At 40.3% G+C, this 24,875-nt stretch overlaps 1 protein-coding gene across 1 annotated transcript; it reads left to right on the forward strand.

The window, feature by feature from the left end:
* The first annotated feature begins 11,812 nt into the window (after nt 1-11,812).
* On the forward strand, nt 11,813-18,935 carry LOC135438583 (uncharacterized). Its single transcript, XM_064696944.1, is given in 6 exon segments — nt 11,813-12,358; nt 15,122-15,397; nt 15,517-15,694; nt 15,937-16,043; nt 18,077-18,154; nt 18,245-18,935. Coding segments are annotated over 6 exon segments (1,320 nt in total). The 3' UTR covers nt 18,380-18,935.
* Nucleotides 18,936-24,875: the final 5,940 nt, after the last annotated feature.

Here is a 24,875-nt window from a genome sequence, read left to right on the forward strand (position 1 = left end):
TAAAATGTAAATTGGAGATGATTTTCCTAAAAGATCGATAGTATATCAAACACTGCAAAAATCAATCAATACAAAGTTTGAAAGTTCTGTTTGCAGTGTGAAGGTAACTTAAGCCTTAGGACTACCCATAACAGAGACGCGTCTTTTCCATCTGGGTATCAGTTGCTTAATACATTTCTTAGGTTACAGCATTGGGGCTACAGTTTTAAAAGGACCTAATAAATAATTATGAATGGTTTTCGACTGTTTGAGTATTGAAGCTATAGTGAGAACAGAGTGTTACGTATTCGGTTGAAGCCGACTGACATTTTTCACTTGATTTGGTTTCTTGTATAAACCTGATTTATTTATTTGCTTTTTATTTCCATTTAACAATAATTTAAGTGCTACAGTGGAAAGAACATAACTGGTTAATGTGGCCCCCAAATGTTTAACATTATATCACTAATTATGTTAGACGCAGGCGAGAAGAAGCCATTGAAAATGAACGTTATAACAATAAAGGTATCACAGTGTAACTTGTCGAAAGGTTAACTAAAAACTGTAATAAAACGAAAAATGTATTATGATTAATTAGTTTGCTCTGACTAAGGCAAGATCATCTATTATTATATTGACTGCTTTGATATATTAATAATATGAACATATAAAAAATTATGATATCATCTCATAAATAATCAGTTAGTGTGGACGATAATGTGGCTTAAACAAAATAAATGCGACCAATATTATGAGTATATAAAATGTATATGTACGGAGTCACCTCCGTAACCGGTATTGGCTTATTTTTCTGGTACTTATAACTCATGCTCAAGAGATCGTAAGGGCAAACAAATCTGCTGTTTAACTGGCTCAACTGCTTTTATTTTTCTTCTTTTTTTATCTGAAGTCTACGAAAACTTTCTTCTTGTTGCGAACACACTCAATTGCCTGGCAGACATAACGTCGACTTCACAGTGCCTGGCAATATGTTAATGTCAATCAAAGACGCGGCATGTAAAATGCACTTGAATGCCACTTGACAAGGCAAACGCCGCTGTTACCGGATCTGCACGTGCAGTTGCTCGGTGCTGGGGCGGCTAACAAAGCATCTTGGCAAGCAACTGCCAACACTTGACATTCACAATGAAATTGCAAGGCACTTGAAAGCACCAATGCACACACACACACACACACTCGCACACTCGCACGCACGCACACGCACTCGCGAGAGCTTATCACAGCGCTGGAGTAGCGCTTAATAATGCAAGTGGCCAATGCTGCGTATACGCAATCTGCCTTGACTTGACTTGACTTGACTCGACTTGGCTCAGCATGAGCCCCAGGCGCGGCTGTGGGCGTGTTTTGTTTGCCATGGTTTGGGTGCGTCTGTGCGTTGTCTGTGCCACGGCTGTGCTGCATTCATGCGATGCATTCAGGGTTAAAAGCCGCGCCGCGCCGCGTTGCATGCAACGCCAAATGAGATAGCGCACGTGAGGCGGCCGCTATAGAAATGCAGTTGCAGTTGCAGTTGCTGTTGCCATAGCACTGGCAGTGCCCGTGTGTTTGTGTATGCCTGCTATCTTTTTAGCACACACAGACAGACGGACGTGCAGTTTGTTTTTGCCATTTTCCACATGAAGCGTCACTTTAGACACCTAGCTGGGCTTTGCTGGCTTTTCAGAGGATTTGCTTTAGTTGCGGCGCCTAATTAGACGCACACAGCTCGGCCCACGGCATAACTGGCCAGGCTGCCAAATTAGTTAGCCCTCGCCAGCGGGTTGAATGACCCTTGGCATCCAGCTGAACTCGTAAGCCGACAAAAACAAAAACTGCTTTAAGCAGCTTCGCCTACAACAATGAAAAAAACGTAGCAAGAGCAAAAAAAAAAACCAAGAAAATCAATTGCATAATGGCGCATGTGTTGCGCTCAGCAGCAGCAACAACAACAACTGCAACAATAAAAAAAAATAAATTGCAACTCTTTTTTTTTTGTTTTACATTTGCACGTTGGCAGTAGTAGAGAAAATAACAACAACAAAATCAACCACCAGGCGACGCCACTCGACTTGCAGCTGGCAGTCAGAGATTTTTTGTTGCTGCTGCCATATTTTTTTGTTGCTTTCGGAGACAAATACACCCACCCACACACACACACCCACACACACATACTCGGATTGGCACATGTGTGTGCCGTGTGCGACTGGCTGGCAGTCAGCTTTTGTTTGCACCCGCACAGGAAGCCATTTAAGTGCGGCTTCTTGAGAAAATTGCTGGCGCGACGGGCAGAGCGGAGACAGAGAGAGAGAGAGAGAGAGAGAAAGAGAGGGAGAAAAGCAGAGATAGGGAGAGCTGGATATAGAAAAAGCAAGAGCAGGCATGAGTACATAGAAGGATGTGTCTAACGAGCGCGTTGCAGCCTTAATTATTAACAGCAGCAGCAGCAGTCGCGAAAGGGTTTAGCCGATGGGGAGTTGGGGCAAGGGCCTGACCAGGGCTTAACTTTGTTGGGGCCTATCGCTCACGGGGCGCTTTTTAGCTTGGAAACCCGCTCAGTGCTAAGCCGCTCAATTGTTGAGCGACTCAGGCGCTTTAATAGGCTTAAAATCGAGTCAACTATCAAAACAAGTCCGATAAAAGGCACACACATGCCCACGCACGCACACACAGACACACGTACTCAGCCGCACGTACACACACTCGCATGCAGATGCATATGAAATCCTTGCGCTCCAATTGCCGGGCAAACAGCTTTGTCAACGCAGCCCAAATCTGCGTCCGTGTCTGTGTCCCTGTTTCGTCTTAACTGGGGCTACGCTTATGTCTCGGCACACACACGCACACACATAAACTTACACATGCATGCATATGCCATAGTCTGCTGCGGCGCCTGTAAGTATGCTTCGTAGTCTCTTGGCTTGCAGTCGGACTTGTCCTCATTGCCTTTGTTTTATAATTTTCTTTTGATTAATTTTTTGTATTTTTGTTTTCGGTCGCATGCACTAAACAATGCGCATAAGGAATGCAGTCTACATATAAACAGGGTGTGCCTTATATTTTTATCGTAACAAGCTAAACTTAGGCATGATGTTAGAGATTTACAAATAAAATATATACAAAAATACAAATATTTTAATTAATTAAAATATAAATAAATTTCAACAAATTTGCAATCAATAGAGCTCAACTAAATTAAAAGAATATTAAAAAATGAATATATTTATTAAGTATTAATTCAGGTTTTTTGACTTTAATTTTAATATTATGTTCAAAAAGTCAAATACTTGTAAAGCAATTAGTAAAAAATATTGTAAATACTTTCTTTTTATAAGGAAGACCTCGTAACTTGAGTTATGTAGGCTCATTAGAAAAATATTTCGAGCTGTTCCTTCAATAATTTGAAGAATCAAAGTTATAAAATAAATTTCTAAATGGAACTGTTTGGCATTACCCGGCTATATCGGCTTCCAGTTACAGCCATTTATCTGCCAATTTCCACCAATAGGAAGGTATCTTCCGCAAGCGGTAAACTCATAATTTACGTAGAATTTTGAAAATAAAACGCTCGATCTTCATTTAACGAAGTTATTTTAATTTTTACCTTTTAAAATATTCAGTTTTTAATAACTCAGGAAAATAGAATGAATGGTATGGCTTTTTGGACTCAAACGGATCGGATTTTTAGTTATCACAAATTTTTTCCATAATGCTAGACTAAAGTATTCGCCAAAATTGTGATATATTCTCAAGACTTCAACAACTTCAAAAATCATATCTTTTCATGATCGGACTTTATTCAAGCGAGCTTAAGTTTAATATTTTTTAATTGCTATAATTATTTTTATTATTAGGGCTTATATTGTTATTATTAATCCTTTTTTCATTTTGTATTATAATAATTATTATTTTTGTTTTAATCCGAAAAAATGTTTTGTTACTGCAGCGAAAAAGATTAAAGGTCCAATATTTTATAGAACATTTTCAAATACAAATCGGTATATTATCTAAATAAACCATTCTAATAAAATTGTTATAGTATGTCCAGAACAAAATTAAAGGATTCACGGTTGAAAAATCAGCAAAACGTTATGATTTTAAGATTATTTTTTAATCGATTAAAGCCTTGTAAAATTGAAATGTCTCCAATGAAAAACTTGCACAAATGTTTTAAGTAAAAATATAAATTGAAATAAAAACAAAATTAAAATATTTTTCGACTACAGATGGACTTGATAAGTAAGACCCTATATACACTGAATTTGTCATCCACAAGCAGTGTCTGTCTTAGCTTGATGCTGCCAGAAGGTACCATGGGCATCACAACTGACTTCAAATGCTGATTATTGCAACAATATCAACAGCAGCAGCAGCAGCAACAACAACTGAGCTGGGCGAACTGCTGGATGTGGACTCCTCTGACGTTTATTTGCAGTCAGTCGCATGTGTCGCCACCAGCGGCTGGAGATGATGAGGCACAAAATGTGCCCAGGCGTAGTCAAAACTAAACGGCCTGCCCGTCTGCCTGACTGTTCGTCCGTCTGCCTGTCGGTTCGTCTGCGACAAAAAGAGAATTAAGATTAAAAAAAAATGTTGAAACAGGCAGACAAATGAGGACGCCGGCGTTGACATGATAGCCGCCTGGGAGCCTTCGAGCGGCTTCTGCCGGCGTCGCTCTGCCGCGGCGCATGTTGCAGACGCTGTCGTCACTGCCGTTGCATGCGTTGCATTTTTACGCCACTTTTTTATTTACGTTTTATTTTTTTTTATATTTTCCTTTTCTGTTTTTTTTTAGCTATATTTAAATACGCTGCGGGTTGTGCTGTGTGCGGCTCGTCGGCCGCAGCACTTCATTTGCTTCACAGCTCATTCATGTTTTGTGTCGAGCCTACGCTGCCAGTCAGCCAGGCAGCCAGGCAGCCAGCCAGACGGAGCGTCAGAGCTCTAAGCCGAGGTAAACACTCTCCTCGACAGTTACCCGTCTCGCTTTGGCTCATGTGGCTCGACTGGCAGCTACCTCACCTACTTTCTGCACTTAGACATGCTGCCACATTGGCAGCGGTGGTGGCTGCCTCGCAAAAAAAAACCTCCCCAACTGCGCCGCCGACGCTGCTGCAGTCGCCTGCTCTGCTGCTGCTGCTGTTGCTGCTGCTCCCTCGCGGCCTGCGTCTGGGCCGTGGGTATCGCTTACAACAAACACTTGCAACGTTTGCAAAGCTTCTGCTCCGCCGCACGGTCGTTGGCCATGGAGGCGGAGGCGCTGACGGCGACGTTAACGTTAACGTTAACGTTACGTTACGTTAACGGCGGCCTTCCTGCCTCGAGAAGTTTGCCGAGCTCTCCACTCGGTTGCATTTGCTGCATGTGGCATGCCAGTTGCCAGTACGTTCGCGTGCTTTGCATACTTTGGTTGCGTTTTTTTTGATCGAACCGCTGCTGCTGCTGCCGCTGCGCGCGAGATTTTACGTGGGATTTTAGTTTGGTTTATTTTGTCGATTTCGGTTCGCATTGCAATCAACGCTTTGGCCTCAAACCGCGAGCACAGAAACGCGCTTTTTGCCGGCTTGCCAATTGCATGCGGACATATATATTGTGCAGCATTTGTGTGTGGCGCCTCCGATTTCCGCCGGTGTTTGGCCATTTGCGCGCCACTTTTTTGCCGGCCATTTATTCGTTGAGGTGTGCAAAGCCAACGCCATAAATCACATGGCATAATTGTGCATGTTGAACCACCATTTGGCTCACAGCTTGGACTCTGGGCAAGCAGACAACAGCAAGGACAACAAGTGGGCTGATTGGCTTCACGCATTATGCCTTAATGGCCGCTATAAGCCTAACGAACTCTTACAAATTAAGTGCTGAAACATTTGATTATTTCAATAGCAATCGCAATTCAAGGATAAACAAAAGCTGCCCAAGGCTAACTCTTACATTGTGCGAGGATTAGGAAGCACACCTAAAGCTCCAATTAGGATATACATTTAACAGAGCCAATTGATTGCTGACCTTAATTGTAAGTATGCAAGTAAAACTATTTTTAAGCGGAAGGGTATAAATTATTTGGGGCTTTACATTTAAAATTGTCTATGCACTTTCCCCGGCTATGTATCATGTAATATCTATTATATTTGTGAAAGTTTATTTATAGAAATCTATTAAAATAGTAATCTTCAATTTATCACTGAATTTCTTATAAATATTTATATTCTATAACAAAATGTCATGATTAGTGTCATGTTTTGGAGTAAACTAAATTTTAAATGGTTGACTCGAGGCCATTGTTGGATACAATAACTAACAACAATAAGGTATAAAACCAAATAATGAGGAGAATGTCTATAAAGCTATTTCAACAACCTAACTTTTACCGCCTTATCAATCTATGCGAAGCTATAAAAACAAAATTTTACTTTATAAATAAAGCTAATCAATCTTGCAATTGGTAAGTGGAGTGGTTGAAAATGTCATTCAGCAGTCTGCAAAGCGTATTATCGTTTACGGACGCGACATAAAGAAGAACATAAAAAGCCAAAGAGGGCTTCGAGAGTCTGAGCTCAAACATTAAACGAGTTAAAATTGACTTATTTTTACTTCTTACGTACATTACTTGACGAAATAGGCATATTTCACAAATTTAATTTAGCCAAAAGGCAAGTTCCTTGTGTAAATGCTAAATTGCATATTAATGCAGAGGCTATTTAGTTATTCATTTATATAATGCCAAAAGCTTAAATTAGAATTAAGATATCCTATAAAAACAAACAGTATCAACAACAATAAATACATTATACGTTTATATATTTGGATCATACTACTTACATTTTTATTTAGTTATATTATGTCTAAATTCATATAAATATCGGGCGGCTCCAATACAATGATATAAGTTAATTAGCTGGATAATAATATATTATATGCGAATTTCTAAGCGCTGCCATATCTCAAAATCAGGAAAAAAAACCTGTTTATCTTGTTTTAAATTGGGGTTTTATTGACAGGTCCTTTCTTTTAGACTAGGGGCTAAATACTGAAAGTCCGCATTCGAAAGCACCTTTTTATATGAAGCGGATATTCAAATTTTTCATAGGCATTGTGCGATAAGAAGGGTGAATGTAGAATATAGCATATATGATGTGAGCACGTTAACCACAGAAATATCTGTCGCTGCTTTCTGTTCGACAACTCGTCTTGAATTTGCATAACCAACAAAACAAGTCTTGGGTTCCTGTTATAATTCACAACCTGTAATTATGTGCAAACAAACGCAGCAAATGCAATTTCAATTAAGCAGCGACAACAGCTAAAACAATAATAACAAAAGCAAGAGACATGTCAAAGGCAACGGTTGAAAAAAAAGAAAAAAAGTGAAATCGAATCCGTTAACATCACACGCTTTGTTAAGCAGTGTCCCCTCCCTCGGGTACAGGAAAGATGGCACTCGAAGCGCTTGTGAGGCTTCCCCAGCCGTAAGCAACCGCAAGTGCGTAGCCTGTCAGAGGCTGCTGTGCCGGTGGCACAGCTGGGGGTACACGGTGTCTGGCTGTGTGCTGAGTGCCGTGCAGCAAGTAGCAACTGCCAAGTGCAGCGTCAGGTGCACTGACATTGACGCGCACGACTGCAGCAGCAGTGGCGGCGGCAGCAGCAGCGGCAGGAGGGGACCTGCCACACAGCCAGCTGTTCCATAGCAAACCTTGAGCCCAAAACAAACTCGTCTGATTTTTGCTGTGCGCCTGTTACCCAACAGTCGCGTCTGCAAGGGTGTTCCCGAGTTGAATTTCGCCATCTCTCTCGCCTGCCTCTCAGTTCTCATTGTGTGCTCTGGTTTTTTTTTTTCTCGATTTTTTGTAGAGATTGCATACTGTGTGTTTTGTCAACATAGCAGCCAGGCAAATCCAGTTACAATTCCAACTCCAACAACAGCTTCAGCTACAGCTCCAGCTCCAGCTCTAGTTCCAGCTCCTGCATTGTGCTCCTTTTTGTGTGCATTGTTTTCGCTGGCGGTTGGCGGGTGGCAGCGCAGTTGTTGCTGCAGTTAATTGAAAATACTAAATTTTCACTGTCTAGACGGCAAATTATATGACAATTGTTAGAGCGCATGTTTGACTTTCATATTAAAATTAATTACTTGGGCTGGTTTGCATAAAAATGGGCACTGGTTAAATATTAGAGATACGCAAATAAATGTACAAATAATTATATCAAAGCTCGTGGAGTACATTATTTTTATGTAAATTAAACTGAAAGATTAAATTTGAAAAAAAATGTACAGAAATACGTGCAATTAAGTTTTAAATTTTTGAATTATATTGGCAGACGAGGTAGCTGATTGAAATAATCATTGAGGCTTATTAATAATATGGTACCAGGTTTTAATACCAGGCGTAAAAGTGGGCATTGGTTTAATTAACCAGGTAGACAAAAATAAAAATAAAATATTCCTATGAATATAACATAAATAATATAATATATAAATAATATTCACATGAAGATTAAATGTATACGAATCAGGGCTGCAAGTTCAGGATTAATAGTTATTGGTTCGCTTAACGGCTCGAACATCTCCCAGAATTGAGGTTCATTCACCTGGTATTCCACATCTATGACCACAACTTTGAATTAAGAACTTGATTTATTTCGGCTTGTAAGTTCTTTGATCATAATAGTAAGTTTTTGGAATTTGTAGTTTGAAATGATTTGTTTTTAAATCAGTTGACCAAAAATATATTGCCAGACGATTTAATTGAATAAGTTGAAATCGTAGGAATAAGACTGTAAGAATTTGTTATGGATAGCTCATAGAGTATATAATATTAATATTTATTAAATTAAAAGATTTAATCTGTACACTTATTAAAAGTAGGTGGCTCTTACACTCTTAAGCCAGGCTAATATATGAAAGCCTTAATGATGCAGAAAGCAATGCCATTTAAATTTTGGGTTAATTTGAACATAAATAACAATAATATAAAGTTAATTAACGCTTAGCGAAATAGCTTAGATATCGATTTTTGGAATATCTAGCACACAGAATTTATGCAATTATCGTACTTCCAAGTTTCTAACTAGGGAACTAATCACACGTTCCATATAATTAATGCCATAATTGCAAATGCATTAAAATTAAGGAAATCTCATAAACATGCAGCTGGGCAGGGCATTGAACAAAATTTACACAATTACAATTACAAACGGAAATCGTGCGAAAGCAAAACACCTTTGACAATTGCTCCGCATGAACACACATGCACACATATACATACTTACACATATACACACACACACATACATCATTAATTTGGCACTTAATAAACAATGAAATTGAAAATTTAAGACGCTTATCTAACTAGAGTCGTTGGCAAAGTCGTATGTAAATTCTGACATTACAGTCATGCAAGTAATTACACTGACCGCCCGAGTGCACGAGAAATTTTATGCATTTCCAGTATGTGTGTGTGTGTGTGTGTGTGTGTGCTTGTGTGTGTTTGCTATCTGAATATGCTGTAGGAAATTCATTAACTGTCGCTCGTTGTTGTTGTTGCTGTTGTTGTTGCTGCTGCTGTGGTCCTTTTGGCCGGCATCTTGGAAATCAAATTTGTCTAGCAACGGCAGCGTATGGAAAGCATCCAACTACTTCAACATTGACTTTACTGATTTTGCCTTACGCATTTTATTACGTGTTTATTATGCTAACAATGCGAGAAAAGTTTCTGGTTGTGTGCGTGTGTGCGTATGTGTGTGTGTGTGTATTGCTCCAACTGTGGCAGTTGCAAACAGTGGCGTAGTTCTTCAAAGAATGAAAGTTAAACATAAACAAATTCATATACATGCGTATGTGTTAATGAATATGCAAAATAAACTGCTGTAAAGTATGATAAGTGAACTCTGCAGCAATAGTTATTCTTTGTGACTGCTTATTCTTAATGAAAAATAAACAATAGTTTTTTTTTCAGTATTAAATTTTATACATTTATATTTAAATCAAGAATCTTTAAGCTGTTTAATTATTTTTTTAAAACTCTAAAAAAATATGATTTTTTAAAATTGTGTCAACTCGTTCTCCTTTCTATTTGTCTATCCGAATAAACGATTCTATGTTAAATGCCAGAGATAACTTTAAACTCATTTTCCGACCAATTCTTCTTAAAGAGCTATATGATATAGATTTGGCTCACTTGTGAGAAACTAATAACTTTCAGGCTTGGCCAAGATATCTTGATAGACAAGAAAGTACTTCATACAAGAACCTAATTCTTTACCAATCATTCCTATGTACAATATGGTATAGTAGTCCGGTCCGGCCGATTCCCTCATATATTCTGCCTGCAACCAAGAGAAGGGTCTATCTGAAGTTTTGCGACCATAGCTTTAAATAAAGCTAAGGGACTTGTTTTCAAGGAAACAGACAGACGAACAGACGAACATGACTATATCATTTCGGCTATTGATACTGATAAAAAATATAAAATAATATTTCTACTTTTTGGGTTCGAATGTGTCTCTTTCTAAGCCTTACTTATTTAATGACTTAATTTTAATACTATCTCAAGGCTATAACAAGTTTAAGTGCAATTGAGGACGAAATAATAAGACATATATCACATCCGGCTAACTGTTGCTATCGGAAGCATATTTATCGAAAGTAACAATTATTACTTAAGTAACACCTGGATAGACGATAACAGAGTTACGCATACTAGGGGAATTCCCTAGCAATATTTATGATATAATAATTTACAATTATTTATGATATTGCAATTTGGACATTTAATTGCTAAGGGCTGTTTCAACCCCTTTACAAGAAATTTCCAATACGACCCATGACATAGAAATGTGGCACAACGAGTGCTGTTGATTGTGGTATTTAGCTGCACATGTTTTGATCAATAAGTCGGAATGGCAAACTCAAGTGCCTGAATGTGCTCCCAAGTGGCACAAAACAACAAATGAAATATCTTATAAATATTTATGTGTGTGTGCGTGTGCGTATTTGTGTGTGAATAAATCAACACACAGACGATGTCACTGGACCTTTCTACTTAATGACAGCTGCAGCAGCAGGCGCAACCGAAAACTGTAGCCACATCTTTTCATTAGGGCATTGTTTCCTGGGTGAGCGTTAGGTTTAAATTCGTTATAGCATAGGGCTGAAATCGGAGATGGTTTCTAGAAATGTGTGTGTGTGCGTGTGTGCGAGTGTGCGAGTGTCTGCGCACGACTGGCCACCTGAGCTAAGCCAAACGAATGTGTTGTGGAAATGGCTGCCAATATTTCTAGTGGCAGCAGCCATTTGCATTTCAATTTTCGACAAGCAAAAATATTTTTCAGGCGCAGGACGAACTGTCTGCCCGGGGCATTATAAATAGTTAGACGACTTCCTTTTGTCTTTTGTCCAAGTCAAAGTCTACAGCTGCCTGTGATTGTCTCTGTGTGGATGTGTGTGTGTGCGTGCTTAGTCCATCTGTCATTTTAAGTGGCTTATTCATATGCAAGTGGCTTCCGGGGCTAAACATATTCAAGTGTTTTAGTGGCCCGTGTACATGACCGAGCATTATCATTAAGTGCTTATAGGCTGGCCGTGCAGTCTTTCAATTTCTCACCCTCTCAGTTGTCAGTTTGTGAACAATGATGGCTATTAACGCAAATTGATATACTACATATACCTGTCTGGGCCGGCTATTGTGCTGCTTTGACAGCCAGTGCATACTTTGTGGGCGCCGGAAGTGACAGGCTTTATTAAGCATACGCACTGTTGCACATTGTAACATAAGTTCGCTTTCACTTTCCATTCTTCACTTTTCGCTTATCCTTGCCACTGTTTCCCTTTGCAGGCGTTGCTATGAAGGCAACGGTCAACAGCAGCAGCAGCAGCGCCGCCAGCAGTAGCAACCAGTTGGAGCCACTGGCGGCCAGCAGCAGCAGCAGTGGCAGCAGCACCAAGCCCCGACTGCCCAAGGTCTCATTCGCACCGCTGGACATTGCGGCACCATCGGCCGCCACGTGATACGCGAATATGCCGCACCACAATATCGTTTGCGAGTGGCTGCGCACAATTGGGCTGCCGCAGTATGGCGAGAGCTTCCTGGAGAATGGCTACGATGAGCTGGAGATATGCAAGCAAATTGGCGAAATCGATCTGGATGCCATTGGCGTGGACAATCCCACGCACCGCGGCAAGCTACTAAAAAGCGTGCGTGCCCTGCGTGAGAAGGGCGCCGCCATTGTCTATGTGCTCATCAATGATCCGAAGGCGCTCAGCAACAGCAACGAGATACTTGCCTCTGACTGCGATACGCCCATTACCATGAAGGAGCTGGAGGGGGTGATGAAACGGCATCTGGAGGCAGATGGCATACGCCTCACAGCCCATCCATACTCCTCGCCGGTGAGTACTCGACTGGCGTTGGCCACCATGGCCACCACCCCAGCCCCAGCTAGTGCCGGCTTATCTTGGACATTTTATTTACCGCTTGCAATTTGCATGCTCTCCATGGGGGACTTGTTGTCCTGCCTGGATGTTGTAGTTGTTGTAGTTGCTGTTCCAGCAGCGTGTGACAGTCGCCGCTAGTTTGTAATGGTCACCGTTTGGGGACAGCCAAACGGACAGCGGCCTGGTGTGCGCTCTAATGTGAAATTAACACGATTTTAATTTAGTTAAACCGAGTGGCCAACCGCGTGTCTGGTCTGGCCTGGCCTGGTGGCCATTGCCCAACCACCGCCCACCGAGCAGCCAGTTGTACACTTTTCGCTCGAAAGTTTATTTTATAATATGTCGGTCTGGTTTAGCCGTGGGAAACGCTTTTAGCCTCGCGTTAATTTTGTTTATTTTAGCGGGTGCTGTTTCTATGTTTCCTGCCTTGTTCCTCCCTCCCCCCCAAATGGTGGCGCCCTTAACAAATTGGGCCATAAACGCCACTGTGGAGCAGCAGAGCAGCAGGGCAACAGTCACCAGGCGGTTTGAAACCCTTTAATGATCTGCCAATACACAAATTTTTGCAATGCTTGCAACATTGCCAAATTGCTGCCACTAGACACGCACGATAAAGCAACGCTGGCAACAATGTGGCCATAATGCAAGAGTTGCAACATCCAAGCGAAAAGAGAGAACAAAATAGCTGTATATGTAAACAGTGGGCTGCGTTTTATATAAAATAAGTCCGAAAAAAGCATGTCTTACTAGTTATGTTTATTTACTGCGCTTTAAATATTATAATTGAGATATTTCGGGCATATTAAGTCTGATCTTACGAGCTATGTTAATTTAAAGATATTTTATAAATATGATATATTAAATATAAAGTCAGATCTCTGAAATATTAAATATTATATTAAATTTCTACTATTACGCATGACGCACCTCTTTTCAATTTTCTGATGATTTTAATGAAGAAATTAAAATCGATAACAAATTTCTTGGTGTGGAAATCAAAATTCAAATTTTAAAAGGGTTTAAGTCCGTTGTGTGAATTTAAGGGAAAAATTAAAAAACTTTGGCGGAAATTATAGAAAAACACAAATATAGTTGAAAATCGCTTGTGTACGGCCTAAATATTGAAACTATCATGAATATTCATGAGCATGTTTCAGAGTTTTCTTTTGGCAGCATGCGACCCACTGTGCCCACTATGCATAAAAAGCGTGCATTAAAGGAAATATATACTTTTGCGGACATGTTCGCATTGGCACATCTAGTGTGATGAGTTTTGTAAGCGTGTCAAGGGACAGCCAGTGCAAAAGCTCCAATTTCCAAGCTCAGTTGGCAACCCTTTTATCCATAGTTGTCATGCAGTTTTGCGCAGATTTATAAAAAATAAAATAAAAAAAAAACATATAAAAGAAAAAACATGTCACTGGTTCAGGGCCGTGTTTCACATTTGAAGAAATGCGCTGCAAATAAATGCGGAATGAGTCTAGCTGTTGCTTTTGATTTAAAGTTGCATATTTGAGGCGTATGGGCAAATGGGCGTGGTCGGGGCAGCCTATTGAGCACGCATAGTGCCTGGTACTTGTCGCTGTTTTATTATGCAGGCGCGTCACATGGCTGCCACGCCCAGCACTTGCCACAAGTGCCAAATTGTGCAGTTTTGATGATGAAGCACGAAACGGAGAGCCTCTTGTGGCGTGTTTTGTGGCAACTTTGACATAGGCTGCCATCCAGCAGCTGCCTTGCATTTTAATTAGCCATTGCGTTGTTGGTAATGTTTTTTTTTTTTTTGTTGGGTACTTAACATAGTTTGCCTGTTCAAATGTAGACAAATATTTACAGTTGTTTTGGCAACATTTGGGCGGACCACGCGGCGTATGCGCAATATCACGTTCCGACCGCAAATTGAAATGCAACTTAAAAGCGGCAATAAAATTATATGAAATGGAAATGCAGTCAAGTAAAAATAAATATGTATATCTTTTGTATGTGCGTGTGTGTGTGTGTGTTGGCCTGACAGGTGTCTGCGCTCGTGCGAGACTACAAAGAGTTGGAGGGGATCGGTGAGCCGAGGCTAGACTTGTTAGCTTCTGGGGTGCTTTCCTCTGTCTGGGGCATGTTGATGCGCGCAACTTCAACTAATTGCACTTTGCGCTGATGAGGCAGACACGAGTGTGTGCATGTGTGTCCCAGTCCGTGTGTGTGTGCGTGTGTGTATCACTGACTGACTGACAGTTGCAGACAAGTTGCATTTCAGCACAAATGTTTGCATGGCTGCGACTCTAAATGAATTTGCCTGGCAGCCACAGTAGCAGACAGACACAGACGCATGCACACCATACACACACACAGAGACATTCAGAATGCCTTGAGAGGATGCACTGATGCTTCAGTGGACGCTTTGAATGTCAAGCAGGACACATTTAAGTGGCAGACTTACGCTAATTACCGGAAGATATTAACACTTGTGTTTCTGGGCCACAAAGTGCCTCAGCATTTGACCCTGGTCAATATCTTGGGAGATTAGATTGCGGCTGGGATGCAAGTGAATTTGAATCTAATGTGGGAAATGGGTTGAAAATGAATATATAAATGTGTATAATTGAATATATAATGTTCATTTGGCCCGGACAAAGCCGGGTAATTCCTGCTAGCTTATATATATTCTAAAAAAAAAACATTCTATGCAGTCTTTAACTTTTTCTCTTGCTCTTCCTCCCTCAGGAGGGGAAACGCGGCTACTTGGAAGGCCTGGCCGCGCATTATAGCAAACAGATTAATATGCCCTATGATGATGTGCTGGATGCCATTGAGCAGGTGCGTCTTTCGAAGTGGAAGGAACGACATGTGCGCATCTCGACGGGGCATACGTTAACGCGTCGCAACGCTGGCGCTGGCAGCAGCAGCAGTGGGAGCAGCGGCGGGGGTGGTGGACTGGTTGGCTCATCGGTGCTGCCCACCAGTCACAGCCAGCCGCTTTATGTGCCCGGCAAGTATTTGGTAAGCAAAGTGCACATTGACTTTTTACGGCTCAGTGTTTTTACGATTCGAGCTAATCAGGCCGCACGAGCCGCCTGGCGAATGGCTTCTAATTCATTTCGTTTATTATGCATGTGCAGCCATCGAGCTGCCTGTCGAATCGCGAGGAGAACGAGATCTACAGCTATACCCAGAACGATTTGGCCAATCGCATGGCCCGCAATGCCATCGACTCCAAGTCGGCGCTCAATCTGAATGGAATGCAGCACAGCTATCCCGGGGCGCGCACCAATTTCTTTTACGATTTTTCGGCAACAGGTAAGGGCATCTAACTGGAAGGGGTTCTTCAGGCGGTGTAGTCTCCCACCCAAACATTTTTTGGATGCGCTGCATGTGGCTTGCCACTTTGTCGGCTGTTTAACTTTTTATGGCTTTTAATTCAATTAAATTGGCTTGCGCAGTCCTCGTTTCTCAGTAGATTTGTGTACCTATATGTTTAGCGTACAGACTGTTTGATTGTGGCTTTTAATATCGGTTTGATTTCTTTTTACCTTTTTTAGAGGGGCGCAACAAGAACAAACAGCGACGCACGGTCTTTGCGCGCTTCCTGCAGGGCCTGCGGCAAAGCGGAGACGAGCTCAATGCCAACGAGGGTATGCAACTAAAGGTGAGTGAGAAGGTAAGAGTGTGGGTGGGTTAAGGGACACATGTTGAGCTTGCTTAAGTAGTTATTTTCTGGAAATTAGAGAATAGTATGTACACCATGCGAGAAAGTAGAAAGACATATAAATATAAATTGGCACATTTTGGTGATTATAAAGCTTTTAATTGGTACATTTCATTGGAAAAGGTTATTTAATCAGCATATAGTATTTTTTTTGGTGATTATTTCATAATTTGTATGGGTTTCGATACATTTTTACTTATTGATAAAAACATACTTACAGATAAAAACATAAGAAACAATCAACATATCTTTCCGAGTCAGTTTTTGTACAGGGTATTTAGATTTATTGGCACAGGCTTAATTTGTGGCACTATTTATTTTATTGGCACAAGACATTTTAATGTAACGCGTAATTTTAAAAGTAGATAGTATATTAATATAATGGAATAATGGTGGAGGGTATAAATATTTATTTTTGAACATTTTACCTTCATGCACCACATTTTAATTTTTTTTGATATTTTTTATATTTAAATATAAACCGTAAATTATACATATTAAGCCGCTTTTTAATGTACTTCAAAGCATTTCCTGCCGACAGCCAATGCCAAAAAGTTTAGGAACGCTTTGTTTAATGACTAAATTTTGCAAAGACAAACTTTTGACCTCGGGGGTCGCCTCCCGTGTGCTACTTATAAAATTAAATTAAAATATAAAAACCGCGCAAGCCCACAAATAACAACAACAATAAGAGCAACTGCAAAGTTGACAGAGAAAAAGAGAGGAGAGTGAGAGGGAACGAGATGCAAACAAAGAGAAAAAACTTATCAGGACTAAGCCGATAAAAGGCAATTACCGTTAATTGCGTTGCCTTGTGCGAAGTGCGGTGCACGAGATGACAAAACAGAATTGTAAGAGGGCAAAAGAGCAGGGCTTACGAGAGTGAGAGGGACAGGGAGAGGGGTAGAGAGAGATGGCGAAGGAGGTGCAGCACAGACATGTGCTGCATGCAAATAGCAGACCGACAACGGCCAAAGAGATATGAACTGTGCAGGTGCGAGTTGCAAGGATGGGCTTGTGGCAGGAAAAGGGGCAGCCAAAGGATTTGTCCGGTCGAGCTGTACGGCTTGCAATTCTTGGGGATCGGCCTGATTGGGTTGGGTCCGGCGGGTCACCCACTCATTTGCACCTTTGCGCGTTGGCATTTTGCGGTTGGCATCCGGTGATTCCCAGCACACGAATGTCCTTTCTTTTTGGTTATTTTTCTTCTTTTTTTCAAACATCCAACGACAGCGTCGCATTTGTTTTTATTATTTCAGGCGTGCCAAAAAGTGTTTTTGTTTTGCGAGTCTCTTTTTTGTGCTCCTGCGAGAGTTTATAACTTTTCGTGTTTTACGGTTGTTGTCCGGCGTTTCTTTGCCGTATTTGTGTTGCTGCCTTTTGTTGTTGTTGTTGCTCTTTTTTTATGTGACTTTTTTTGTGTTGCTGCTCATTTAATATTTAAGCGCAATTTGCTGTCGCCCAGCGCAACAGACTCCCAGTTCTTTGTGGTCAATTTTGAAAATGACTTGGGCTAAGCACTGGCGACAATTGTGGCCCGCCAACTTGCTGTGTGTGTGTGTGTGTGTGTTGTCCTTTGGCACTCATTACCTTGTTTATACCATGAACCGGGGTCCCGGCAACAGCTGCCGGCCATGGTTAGCCAGCAACAAGAGGTCACAGACGCGTATGTATAATTCTAAACTTGGCTACGCTCTCATTATGCGGTCTGTTGCGGAAATGTTGCTTTAGGGAAATTCTCTGTTTGGTCTTTCATTATTTTTCGTTGGCCGGCGCTTTTCATTTGACATTTTCATTTGTCTGCCTGTGTGTGTGTGTGTTTGTGTGCGTCCCTTTTATTGTGGTTTTTGTTGTGAGGTGTCGATTTGTTTTATGCCGTCTGGCTGGCAAAGTTCTGGACTGCTTAAGTTAATGAAGTAATCATGGGCCAAAAATACTTATTTATTCCATGAATTTATGTTTGCATTTAACAGACCAACGAGCGCTTGAAAAGCTGCGGCACCATGAAACGACCCGAACCCCCGCAGGACTTTGAGAAGACCATACAGCGAGTAAATATGAGAATGCCCATAACTGACTTATCCATTCCTTCTTTCTTTGCCATTTGCATCTAATTTTTTTGTTTTTTAATTTTCACACAGCTTAAGACGCAAAAAGCTGCGCAAAAGAAACCAGCCAGCGCACCCATGGACATTGCCCTGCATGAACGCAACAAGGAGGTGGCCCACAGTCTGGCCACGGAGATGCCATTGAATAATTATACAAAGCATCCCTAGGATACGGCCATCAGCATCGATGCTGCATAAGATTTACATATTTAAGAGGCATGCATTCCATTTAATACCATATGCACTCAAAATGAAGCTAGTTAGTCGGGTTCGGGTGATACACACGTTAAGCGAGCAATACGAATTTAAACATAAACATAGTTTGTAGTGCAGTGTAAAGGTGATATTGAACAGTATAAGAGCTAATTAATATAGTATGATAGACAGCACTTACTGCAAACAGTTGAAGCCATTACGATAATTACAATTCAATAGATATAACAAACCTACGGCCAGTTGATCTACAGAAAACTTTTTGTTTAACATATGCAGCTAAAAGATTTTGTTCTATTTATTTTGGGCGTACACACTTGAGCCAAACTAAAAGCATCCACAAGTCAATCAAAACTTCTTCGAACATGCCAGGGCAAACCATATGCCATACTCGATATTCCAACAGCCTTAGACGGCGAAATAACTAGCGGCAAATGCATCAGCAACTTGGCGAGGAATGTTGACAAAACGCGAAATTCCAACAAGCTTAACGCTGAATCAACACGACCACACACACCCAAACACACATACACATACACACACACACACCCACACGCAAACATATACAGCAAACTTGCGCCAACCGCAGACACTGTATAGACAATCCAGCAACTGCTGCTGGTTGAGGTCCTGCCTGGATCTGGGCTGGGCTGTGCCGGTTCGGTACGTCTCGGCCTGGTTTGGGTTTGGGTTTGGGCACTCGTATTTCCGTTTCCGCACTGAAGTGCATCGATTTTGGTCTTTGGTTTGATTGGGCGGGCGGATTTGTGCAGCAGTTGTTGCCGTTGGCTTTTTTGCATTTTAATTGCATGTCGCGCTGGAAAGTATGCAACGAAGTTGACACTGGCCAGGACCTGGCTTGGCTGCTGGCCTGTCCAATGGACTCTCTCTCTGCGTGGTGAATGCGATTTGCATTTCGCCATGAAAGCGGCGCAAAGCATTTGAAATTTGAAATCGCTTATAATTTTATTTGCATTTTGGCCAAAAGGCACAAAAATACTCGGATAAGAGCGCACACGCTGTTGTCCTTGCAATTCGCGCACTCACAAATGTCAGTTCCTGTGGCTGGCTGGCGACTGCATTTATTATTAAATGTCCGCTGGCGCCTTATGGAGCTGCCAAAATTGAAACATTTAGCGGCTACGTGAGTGCAAAACAGAGCACTAGACAACTATGGCCATTTAATGCGGGCTGCGTGCTTGCGTTTTCGCATCCGTTTCCGGTTTGTTGGCAGCCCTCGCCGTGATTAGCCAAAGTACTTTTCTGGCAGCTAAAAATGCTGTCGAGTTAAGAATATTGGAAGCGTGTTCTGCCCATCGATTTCACCTCAATTTTGGTAATTTGTCGTGTTTATTAACACTTTGTTCGCACATTAATTTCAATTGTTGCATTTCATTCGTGGAAAGTGATGTGCATAACGTGCTCAATTATCCTGGACTTATACTTGATTGCGAATCACATGTTTTATGCAAATTTTTAAAAAATATATTTTATTTGCTTTTAATTTTTGTTAACGAGCAATTAAGTCTGCTGCTTTCCCATGCAGGCCGCGTTTGCCTTTTATCATTTTATCATTGAAATTTAATTAAATGCAATGAAACTCATTCGTAAAATCAACCAGCCATAGTGAAATAGTATAGAGACATACAAAATGCAAACAGTGAAAAAAAGGTGAAATTAAATATAGGCAATATAGGCAGTCATGTATTAAATTGTGCGCCGTTTTAAAAAGCATATACAATACATACAGTACAGTACAGTTACATACATATAATTGTTTGACTACATACACACACACACACACACATACATAGACTATGTATGTGTATGGAATACAATGTGCAGACAACAGCAAACGCAGGATTACAATAATAGCAATAAAACGAAACAGTTTTTATGAAAGTTTTTCAATTTGTTGCAGGCTCATTTTTAATTTCGCATAGCCAAATATTAAGTATACGCAAAAGCAAACAAACAAAATAAAATATAGTTATACTCACACATACAGTCAGATCTTTCTTAAATTAAGCATTTCCACTGCGACTGGAAATATCTTTGTTAACATATATTTAATACACACAATCATATGTTAAGTGCCAGTTGAAATAATGAATGTGACATCGATAAAATTTAAGCCATCAAACAATATAAATAAAAACACTTTAAAAGCATAAATATATATATACACATGCGTAGTTTATAGTGCATTAAATATCAGAATTACAAATATACAAGACAATTCGTCAATATATTTAAGCAAATAATACTTTGCTCAAGCAAATAGCAGCATTCACAATTGGCCAGAACCAAGCAATTGACTCAAAAACCAATTTTCAAATGGCCATCAGAGTTTGCCGAGCAATTGAGATAAAAAATCAATATATTAAGAGACAGAAAATACAAAAATTGATATATATATATATATATGAATGTATATTTATTGGTTGCGCATAAATATTGATGAGATACAAATATATTTATATACATTTACAATTAATAGTGCTAGAGCTGAAAAACTGAAATATCCCATATATACAGATATACATACATGTATATTTCAATTTACATATTTAAGTGTTCAAGCAAAATGCCAAAATGTATTTCAAATGCCTGGCTGAAGCAAAAAAGTTGTTTGCGCGATGAATAACAAATATTTATGAATGTAAGCGAATAAATATAAATACGTTGTTTTAAAAAAACTGGCACACGTGCTAGCAGGTATATATATATTTATATATATGCTAATAATCCATATATACACACAAAATCTATATGTATTTTGAATAAACATTTAGGATACATCTGACAAATGCTACGTGTATTTAATGTATGTTTGTATGCCAGTTGGCTTATGGCAGCAGGCATTTAGTAATAAAATAAAATATATAGAAAATTGGCATCTATCATAAGGCACTTTTGCAGCAAATTGAATCAAAATTATGTTTAAATGCGTATTTAAATGAATAAAGTGTGCTTAAATTGTAAAAAGTGTTTAAGTTGAGCTTTAACCCGTCATTAATATGTTCGGATATTAAATATTGGCATTATATTTATTGCAGTTCTTGGAATTTGAGCTTTGATTGGGCTTGATTTCTTATTAAAAAGGCTATTTGCTGATTATCTTTGAATTTTCGCAGAAATGTTCAAGGATTTCAATTCAAGCTATATGCAGACTTTCGTGTAACACAATTTTAATTGCCTTCAGGCTTATGTATTTTGATTTATTTCTCTGGTGTTAAATCATTGAGCTTAAATATTTAAATTGTTTCTTAGAATTCCAATACTATTTATTTTACATTCGTGTCCATTGGCAAAGCGTTTTGGTTTAATCACTTGGCCAGAGGAGGTATTTATTTTTATTTTTTGAAATATCAAAATGCTCAGAAATGCAAAAATACGCAGACCGTCTACAAATATCATCTAACAGGCAGCTCCATTAAAACTAATGAAAGCAATTTGTAAAAACAGCAGAGAAAAAGTAGAAATAAATGGAATGCACCTGCACAGTGTATTGCTGGCAAATATGCAGAGCTCACACAGTTCGAACATGTCATTGTAAGTTCAAGTGTAGCCAGAACATCAGCAGCAGCAGTAGCAGCAGCACCTGGCCAAGGAGCAGGAGCAGCAGCAGGAGCAGCAGCAGTAGACACTAGAGCTGGCAGGCCCACAGCTGACTCTGGCTGATGTTTGGCATTGCAATGGCTGCTGCTGCTGCTGATGACTGTGATGGGCACAAAAGCCAACACCTCATGAAAAATGCATGGACTCTCATATGTTTTATGGCTTGTTGAATTTCGTTGCTGTTGTAGATCAAGTTGTAGTCAAAGGCGCAGTGGCAGCCTGTTAAATTAATAAAGGACATCAGTGCAGGCACCAACCAACCAACCGGCTTCAGTCGCGTTCAGCATGACAGAAATTTTGTATGCGACCAAAAGTTGAGGTTTGTTTTTCAACAGCTGTGCAGGAGACAACGGCCGGTCTGGGCGCCTGTCAAATCTGGCTGGCGTTGCCTGTCCCGGCTCGGCTTTACACGGTTATAATATATTAAATTGTCTTTACATTGTTTTTTCTTTATTTTTTTTTAAGCTTTGTTTGATTTTATGCGCCCAAACAGCGCGCATTTGTTTAACGAACTGTGAATTTTGTTTTGGCTTAGCAGTTGCTGTTTGTGTGTGTGTGTGTGTGTGTGTAAGTGTGTAGCGCCTTAGCTCATGTGTGTGGCAAAAGGGTTTTCGTATATACAGTTTTTTTGCGATAGATTTTAATTTCCGTTTGCATTTTGCACGTTTTTCATAATTCATGCGCTCAAGCAGCGAGATTGATGAGGGCCTTTACCGTAGGTTTGGGGCTGAAACTGGCTTAGCCTCCAGCCCAAGCATACACACACACATAGACATACGCGGACATTCGCACACCCGCTTTCTCACAGGGCATAATCGTGCGGAAACGCCAGGCACACTAAGCTGACCTGGGCCAGTCGCCTCAGTATTACTTATATATATATGTATATATATACATGTGTCTATAAGTAAAACACAATGAGAGTGCAACAGAAGCAAACCAGTCAAGCCACCCAGCCCCCCAACCACCCAACCACCCCCGCTAGCCCCGGTCAACCCTTTAGACATTGCCGAACAGCTGCCGTAACTAGCGCAGCCGTTGCATCCCCAAAGGGCCATTGACTAATAGGATTTGAAGAGCGTAAAATTGGTTCGTTGTGAACATGAAATATGCAGTAAATCCTTCTGCCAGCATCCAGAACAATTTCACTTCGTGCCACCCCCCGTCCACAGCCCCCCCGCTCGCTTCGCATTCTTATTTTCACATGTTTTTCTTTAATATTTGCAGCACCGTCGCAGCTTAAATATTCTTTGCAGCTTGCCATATTTTGCGTCCCGGCAATGCGACCGGATCCTTGTTGGCGCTCGCATTCGCGCTGCCGCTGCCGCTGCCGCATCCGGATCCTGGTGCTTGGGTCTGGGTCCTGACTTTTGCTATTACCGCTGCCATGGAGGCCAATGCACGCGCAGTTTGTTACAATTTCGCGGTTCGATTTCGCCCAAAGTCTCCATCGTCCTTGTTGTTGTCCTCCAGGGCGCGATGGTGTGTTTTATTATCGCAAATAAAGCGCAATCATTGTTGTTGCACCCACAGCAACAGCCAACGTGCAACTCCCTCCCCGTATTTGTACTTTTCCCCCGACTGGATTTTGTTCATGTGGCAGCTGGCTGCATGAAATATTGCAAATAGTTTTATTCATACCCAATTGAGTGAAATATGAAAAGCTTCAAGAATTTCACAAGCGCCTCGCTGCTCCAAGCTAAGCAACCCTGCAGAATATATTTACAGTGGCTCCAAAATAGATTTGGTTTAAATTGTACTGGAATTAATCTGATTGCAAAAGGGTTTGGTGTAAAAACGACAAAGCTAAGCAAACCAATTCGAATTGTCTTGCGGCTGGTTGTAATCCATCTGATTGGAAAAGTGTTTGAATTGGGTGACGTTTCAAATGAAAAATAAAAGAAAAGCGTTTGATTTTCTCCTTAAATTAATTTGCCTTTTTGTTATTAATTTGATATATCAATTCTAAAAGAGGATTCTACCTAACATCAGCAGCTTGAGCTAGCGACATGTGAGGGGATAATATACGTTTGGAGCTTGCACCTAAATACTCTAAAGTTGACTAAATAAATATTAATTATATTAATAAAGTGCACCCGAATTTTAAAGGTAATGAAACAAACTATTGCAGACTTTTGTGTTGCACCACAGTTTAGAAATTTCATTGCATACTTATGAGCTTAAAAAAGAATAAAGTAAGTATTTGAATTTAAACAAATAAAAACCTTTGTCAAATATTCGTAGATTTTCCTTGCAAGGACAGGATTTAAACACTTAAAAAAAGTTTGGTTTCTCTTGTTCCTTCTTAGCCCTAAAAATGAGGGCCATATCCTTGCAGATTTTCACTGGATAAAATGGTCGATTTTAAGGTCGGCATCTTGTGTTAATTTTTTGGAAAATCTTAGATAGAGAAAGTTTGATTTTGGAATGTGTTTTTGTCTTGGACTCGTATGTTATGTAAAACCAAAATCGCAAGGCAAGACATAACAATTTTTGCAAGTTTCGGATCCACATGGCAGATGATTTTGTTTTTACTCTCGGTTAATTGAAGTCTGGTTTAAGGTGTGGTATCGCTACTATGGATAACTACTATTTATTGTAGTTAAACAAATAATTAGTAAAAAAAGGAATATATATATTCATTTATGGGGTTTATAGTTATATCATGTTTTTGTTTCTGGGAAAAAGTAAGATTTGGGTTCATTGTTCCAATCTGAACTTTTAGCGATTAAGATTACGAGTTCTATACAATTTTTGTCAAAATTTTTGCCGCGGCTCCCCGAGCTTTAAAAGGCATTTGGCAGCCAGCCAGACGGCGATAATTGCGCAT

Source organism: Drosophila montana, unplaced genomic scaffold (genome assembly GCF_035044405.1).
Source record: "Drosophila montana isolate Dmon_TW-CO22-7 unplaced genomic scaffold, ASM3504440v1 contig_3848_1, whole genome shotgun sequence".
In the NCBI taxonomy this organism is placed as follows: domain Eukaryota; kingdom Metazoa; phylum Arthropoda; class Insecta; order Diptera; family Drosophilidae; genus Drosophila; species Drosophila montana.